This window comes from Hipposideros armiger, unplaced genomic scaffold, assembly GCF_001890085.2.
Source record: "Hipposideros armiger isolate ML-2016 unplaced genomic scaffold, ASM189008v1 scaffold_0, whole genome shotgun sequence".
Lineage (NCBI taxonomy): Eukaryota > Metazoa > Chordata > Mammalia > Chiroptera > Hipposideridae > Hipposideros > Hipposideros armiger.
The window spans coordinates 7,719,164-7,726,254 of record NW_017731350.1 but is presented as its reverse complement, the minus strand read 5'-3'; the positions used below and the strand labels follow the sequence as shown (position 1 = coordinate 7,726,254).

The window sequence follows — 7,091 nt, the reverse complement described above, 5'->3', positions numbered from 1 at the left end:
CAGTGTCACTGGCCCTCATATGTGGGATCCGAACCGGGGCCCTCTGGCATCCCAAGCGAGTTCTTAACCATCGCGCCACTCGGCCGGCCCTACATTTAGTTTTTTGAGGAACTGTCAAACTGTTCTTCACAGCAGCTACACCATTATACATTCCCACCAACAATGTATAAGGGTTCCAACTTCTTTTTATCTCTACCAACATTTGTTATTTTCCTTTTTTAAAAAAAATTACAGTCATCCCAGTACATGTAAAAGTAGAATCTCACTGTGGTGTTGATTTGCGTTTCCCCTAATAACTAAGAGTGCTGAGCATCTTTTCATGTGCTTATTGGGCATTTGTATAGCTTCTTTGGGGAAATGTCTATTCAAGTACTTTGTCCACTTTTGCTGTTGTCTTTTGTTAAGTTTTAGTTGTTCTTTAAATATTGTGGATATAAATCTTTATCAGATACATGATTTGTAAGTATTTTCTCCCAAGCTCATATGTTTTTATGTGAAAATGACTCTTACCCAACTTTCAGCGTTTTTCTAAGCATTAAGCATATAGTAGTTGGGTAGATATGCAAACATGTATGGGTGCTTACCTCAAAAAACTTTTGTATAACATAGTTGCCAAAAACATCTGTCATTAATTGATATGCTGCTTGGAGAATTTCATTAAACACCATCTGTCGCTCAGCTGGAGTAGCTCTTTCTAGCTTTTGTTGTATGAACCTATGTGGGAAAAATTTTATATGCCACAACAGTACATTGGAAATAAGCTTCTGCAAAATCTGTATCTGACTTGAGTACTACATACCTCCAACCCTACATATATACACACACGGATAAAATCATTCCCAGAAATAGTACTAACACATTTTATACTGTGGACAGCTAATGTAAAACAAAAAGAACAAAAGTTATGAAGCATTTCTTTTCTAATACCTTAACTACTAATTAGACTGGCAAAAAAATCTGGACATAGATGTTTAATTCTTAAGTTAATTCTGGTTGCATTATAATTAATGAAAAAAAATTACAGTTTACTGGTTATTCAAGAGAGAATCTTAAAAGCAGCAAGAGAAAAGCAGTTAGTTACCTACAAGGGAGTTCTCATAAGACTGTCAGATGATTTCTCAACAGAAATTTTGCAGGCCAGAAGGGACTGGCAGGAGAAATGAAAAGCAAGTAGACCTACAACCAAGATAACTCCACCCAGCAAGGCTATCATTTAGAATTGACCGAGAGAACAAACAGGTTCCCAGACCAAAAAAAAAAATAAAAGCTACCGGAGTTCATCACAACCAAACCAGTACGTATTACAAGAAACCAAGAAACGTGTTCAAGGGATTTCTTTAAGAAGAAGGGAGGTGGGGTGGGGGAGGCAGGAACATAACGAATAATAAAAAGGAAATAACATGTATCTATCAATAATCACTTTAAATGTAAATGGATTAAATGCTCCAATCAAAAGACATAGGGTAGCTCAATGGATGAGAAAACAAGACCCATACATATGTCTACAACAGACCCATTTCAGATACAAAGACACACACACACACACACACACACACACACACACACACACACACCTGCCCCGACTGAAAGTAAAGGGATGAAAAAGGGATTTCATAAGAATGGAAATGAAAAAAAGCTGGGGTGGCAATACTTATATTAATTCATGTATATTTCATAATATACAAACAATATTACTAAATATTTTTAGAATATAATAAAAGAAACTTAGAAATAAAATTCAAACGCAAATGAATTCTTAATAACCTAGCCCTTGTGAGTGACATAAGGATCACTTGCTGCTCTTAAGAAATTTTCATCTATAGGGAGATAAAATTTATATGCAACTATCTAATCAAAACCTTTTTTTGCCCCAAAAAACTACTTTTAAAAAACTTCAGGTTTACCTTTAAACTATAAAGAGAAAATATCTCAAATTTGATAAATGTATTAGAATTCTACTGCTACTTTCCTTTCAGTGCTATATTCTGACAACACTAATTCCCATATACCTCAAGCATTACAGTACATGTATTTCATGTACAAAGCCATCAAATTTTTCTGTAACAAGTGAATATTTCAATTTAAGCTAAGTAACATTAAATACAAATCTATAAAGAAAAAACAAAAACATTTAATGTTTTTTGTTTTTAAACAACCAGGGATGTTTCAAGCCCACAAATGCAATTCACGGTATTTTCAGAAAATTTAAATAAGTGAAATGTATTCAGAGTCAATGTAATAGAAATAATCCAACAAAAGCACTGCTATATTTTCATTATAAAAAATGCTCACCACAGAAAACTGGAACATCTTAAAAAATAAATTTACATCTGTATTTTTATCATTTATCCTAATATGAAAGGAAAAATAGTAATTGATATTGGGTATTTTTTAAAAGCTTCCAACTTCTACGCAGATCAAATGATTCTACTCAAGAGAAACTTAGGGTCTTATAAGTAGCAATTTTCAAAACAAAAATGCAGTAGAAAGTAGCAAAAATCATCAGCACTTACCTAGAACCATGTTGGTCTTGAGAAAACTCAACTATGTGTCCAATCAAGTCTCTAAGTTGAAGGTTTGGGAAGCGGTTGTTCCTGAAATCTTCCAATAATCTACTTCGGCCAGAAGGCATAATGTCAGACCTGTTATACCGCAGCCGAGAAGGAGGAAAGAGCTGGCTGCTGGAGCTAAACAGACTGGAAGCGCTTGAAGCACTTCGATATTTTGCTTCTGCTCCAGGTGCTGCAGAAATATATCGACCACTACCATTTGTCAGTCCTCCTACAACAAAACAGCTGTGGTCAGCAAATACTTTTGACAAAATCATTCCTCAAATAAAAGTTAATAAACTAAAAATTCAATCAGTAAAGAAATATTCACCCACTAATTCCTATGTTATTATAATGGGAAATTAAAATTGGAGGGGAAATCTCACCCATTTACTTAATGTGTGTGTGGCTACGGGATATGGAGCAAAAAAGAGACTAGAAAACATGAGAAAAGTAAAACTGTATTTGTTCTTGGCAGTTTGCTTTACAACATAATTGTAACATGTAATATCATACACAGAACCTGTATTTATTCTTAGAAGCTTAGTTTAAAACATAATTATAACTAGTGTCATAAGTACTAATATCAATATCAATACCAGAATACTGAAACCAAACAAAACTTTCAGTTACATTAACAAGCAAGTTACAAATAGCTAGCAAACTCAGATTTTAAGCCAATGAAATAGTTTGACTAGTATTTACTCATAGTGTTAATGAACACTAAAGGCTAAATCTGTACTTTTTTGGAATACATAAAAAATGCAGTCATATACACGTCTTTTAAAAAAAATTATTTCTTCATTAATACACATTATTTTTTGAAGTTAAAAAACCTACAATATTAGATAATAAACACAAATTATACACTATTTTAAAATGTTTTATTTAAAATATACTCTCCATAAAATATTATTTTACAGATAAATGGTAGTAATAAAGTGCATTTATTATTCCTAGAGTTTAAATACTGATCATTTAAGACAAATGAATAAAAGTCCTTTTACTTAAATTCCATTCCAAACAATATTAAAGGGTAGTCAATAGAAACAAAAATAAATACAAGCAGGAAATTGTTCTTACTACAAATAATCATTTAAAAGTACTTGACAGTGTCCTTTTAAAAAAGAAAATGTGTAGAAAACTGCAAAATGCAGGTTCAGTAGTTCAGATAAACAAAATCCACCATCAGCTTTATGCTACTGTATGCCGCCTCTATGTAGAGTAGTGCTGTATATACAATCCAGGTATACAGGACACACTGTCAGTGCAAAGTTATACAGAGGCATTAAAGGCCAAAAAGAGTTATAGGGACAAGGAGCAGGAAGTGTTATAATCCCGGAGAGTGACCTGGTTAGGACATTCCTCTTTTACTTCCAGTCCCCACTGCCCTAGCTTTATTTTTCTTCATTGAATTTCCCATCTTCCAGTAGATTATACACATTATTTATTTGAATCCTCAGCCCCTTTTCCAATGTAAGTACCATAAAATTACATTCATCTACATGGTAGAAACCTGGTGCCTAACACCATGTCTGACAGACAGTAAATACACAATAAATAAATATTCAGAATATTTTATATAACATCAACTGCCTGAGGGCCAGTTCTGCAGTATCTTTCCTTAAAAGTGTGTAATTTAACAAGCCATTTTATACACCAAAATCAATAACATCAAATTCTTCTGTTCATTCCAGTTCTACATAACTGTCTCAGTGCTCATGCACGAAATATCTAAAAGTGAAAGAATTCGGCATCTTAATACTGTCTCAGTGTCCTCACTATTAACCCTTCAAGTCGCTATTATTTCTATAGTTCCATTAATTGTTCACAACAAAAACTGATCACTAGCCTTTCAAGTCTCTAACAATTCTTTAATCTGTTTGTAGGACAGGGGTGCTTTGCTTATCATCGCAATCTGGTTTTACAATTATATTTTCCCACTCAAAGGCCACTTTGATGGTGTCCCTTTCCACTAAAATCCTACAGCATCCTGCTAGAGCGTATCCTCTAAATTCTTCAGCCTAGTTTTCATGTCATTATTCCAAACCTATTTCTCACACAAATGTCCTAGCTGTTCCCTAATTGTTCACTTCTCCCTTTCTTCTTACTGGCTCTGAACCGTTGCTTCTCATTACTTCAAACACAAGACCTAATTCTACTTCTTTACCCTTAAGGCACTGAAGATTTTCAACACCAAAATCTAAAGACATACTTACTCCAGGAAATGACTATGCCAATTTTATTTGGTACCATCCAAGTAGTTCTATCAATATTCAACAGAAATTTCTCCCATGTCTAGATATTCTTTAATTATATCCTATTAGCTTCTAATTCTAACACCAACTCCTGATGCATTCTGACAACTTAATATGTCTCATAATGTTAAAATGCCTTGTGTTTAAAAAAAGAAATCTCAAAATTTCAGTTCTAGAAGGCTAATTAGTACTTTCAGTTATAAAAAAAACTTCATTTAGGGCAGGATTTCTTCCTTTCCTTTCCTTACAAATTAAGAAGCATTTAAAACCCAATTTAATTTGGTTGTCTAAACACTGAAAATATGTCATCCAAAACCTACTTAGGGATTGCAGAACATTCTACAAAACAACTGGCCTATAATCTTCAAAAACGTTGAGGTCATTTGATAGTATTACATTATTGTTAATTTCCCGACTTTGATAATTGTGATTATATAAAAGAATGTCCTTGTTTTCAGGAAACATACACTGATGTATTTATGACTAAGGGACATCATGTCTGCAACTTCCTTTCAAAAGTATTAGAAAAAAAATGGGTGTTAAGGGGAGAGGAAGAGAGAAGAGGGAAAAAATGACAAAGCAAATGTGGTAAAATAACATTTGGAGTATCTGGGTAAAGAGTATGCTGGAATATTTTTTCATCAGAGTTACAACTTTCTTATAAGTCTGCCACTATTCCAAAATTTGTTAAAAAAAACCAAACATGCAAAAAGGTAAACTATATTCATATCACTGCTACTAGTCTAAAAGCAGATGCATTCTGAACCAAATGTGTTCAAGGGATAACAGTCCCTTCAATTCATCAGTGACATCCCTCGATCATTTACCACTTCTTAAGCACTATCTGAATAAGAGTGTATGGGACACAAAGATCTGTACTATAATTTCACTATGAAGTCACTATGCTCCAAAAGTGATGTGACATGCCAGGACTCTTAGGCCAGAGCTTGTCATACAATAGTGTGTTGCTGCTTATACACTATTTTTACATAGGTTTCTTTCAAGTTCATTCATGAAAGTGAAGGGAAAGGCAGACACCTCACAATTTTCCTAGTAGAAATAACATGATTTTTCTAAGTTTTCATTAATTTCCTGGAGAAGTCTATTGTTTTAGAATCCTTCCCTACTAAATATCAGAAATCAATGATTTTAAAATACTGGGAGGAAAACAATGTAACAAGTGAAACAACACAATAAATGAACCTGATTAGTCTTTACTTTTCATTCTTCCCCACCCACCTAGGATATGGGATGGTAGCGCCTCAATGTGTCTATCAGACCTCTGTATTCTTTTAAAAATACGGATTCCTGAATCTTATATAAGACCTACTGACTTACTCTCAGCACATAGTTTTTATTTTAAATAAAAACCAACGTGTCTGAAGGTAATTTTGACAGAAAAGTCTGGAGGCTAATGAATTAGAAACAAGATAACTTAAGGTTTCATTTTATAGCAGGCTGTTAACTATCATTCTCAAATAAAATCATAATCCAACTAGAATCTGGGGCCTGAGAAGAGTATAACTACATATAAGCTACTAGGTAGAGTCTGCTTCAGAAGGCAGGGCTCTGGAAAGGTCAAGAAATGGTAATATGATAATGGAAGTCGGCAGAGAGATCCACTTAGTACTTTTAGTTTAGTATTTTTTCTCTGATCAGTTTTCAAAAGTATATGGAACATTCAGAGCAGACTCTTAACAGCCTTGGATAACGCGGTTCATTAGTACATTTATCTGCACGTTGCTAGATTTTGTGGGAAAGACTTCAAGGCAGTGCTTCTCAATATGCACACTAATTATTTGGGGATATTGATTTCACATTTCTAATATTAAAAGATATAATTTTTCAAAGGACATTGGTCAGACCATTGTCCTGAGTTCTGTCATCTCATTTTAAATAGGTTTTATGTGTTCAACATTTTTTTTTACCTATTTATAAAGTCCATTTAATAACTTAATACTCAAACTTGATACTATATGCTAGCTGCTGAGGTTCCATGGCACATTCTTTTGTTGAGAAACGAAAAGGCAACCTAGTATCTATCTGCACATTAACATGGTCTGGTTGCCCTCCTGTACACAGGAACTGTTTTAAAAAGGCAGCTACCAGGCTGGCCGAGTGGCGCGATGGTTAAGAACTGGCTTGGGATGCTAGAGGGCCCCGGTTCGGATCTCACATATGAGGGCCCGTGACACTGCCCTCTACAGCTAAGATGCTGAACAACAGCTCAACCTGGAGCTGGGCTGCTGTGAGTCGCCGGCGACGGCGTAGGCTGCAGCCCCTG

General features: G+C 34.4%; 1 protein-coding gene across 9 annotated transcripts in view; it reads right to left on the bottom strand.

The window, feature by feature from the left end:
* PUM2 (pumilio RNA binding family member 2) overlaps nucleotides 1–7,091 on the bottom strand; it is a 95,625-nt gene that overhangs the window by 10,223 nt on the left and 78,311 nt on the right. For all 9 annotated transcript variants that reach the window (XM_019652688.1, XM_019652607.1, XM_019652768.1 and 6 more), the window contains 2 exons: nucleotides 2,514–2,781; nucleotides 585–714 (listed from right to left, as the gene is read on the bottom strand). In XM_019652688.1, coding sequence (XP_019508233.1) covers nucleotides 585–714; nucleotides 2,514–2,781 — 398 coding nt within the window. The remainder of the gene's footprint in view (nucleotides 1–584; nucleotides 715–2,513; nucleotides 2,782–7,091) is intronic.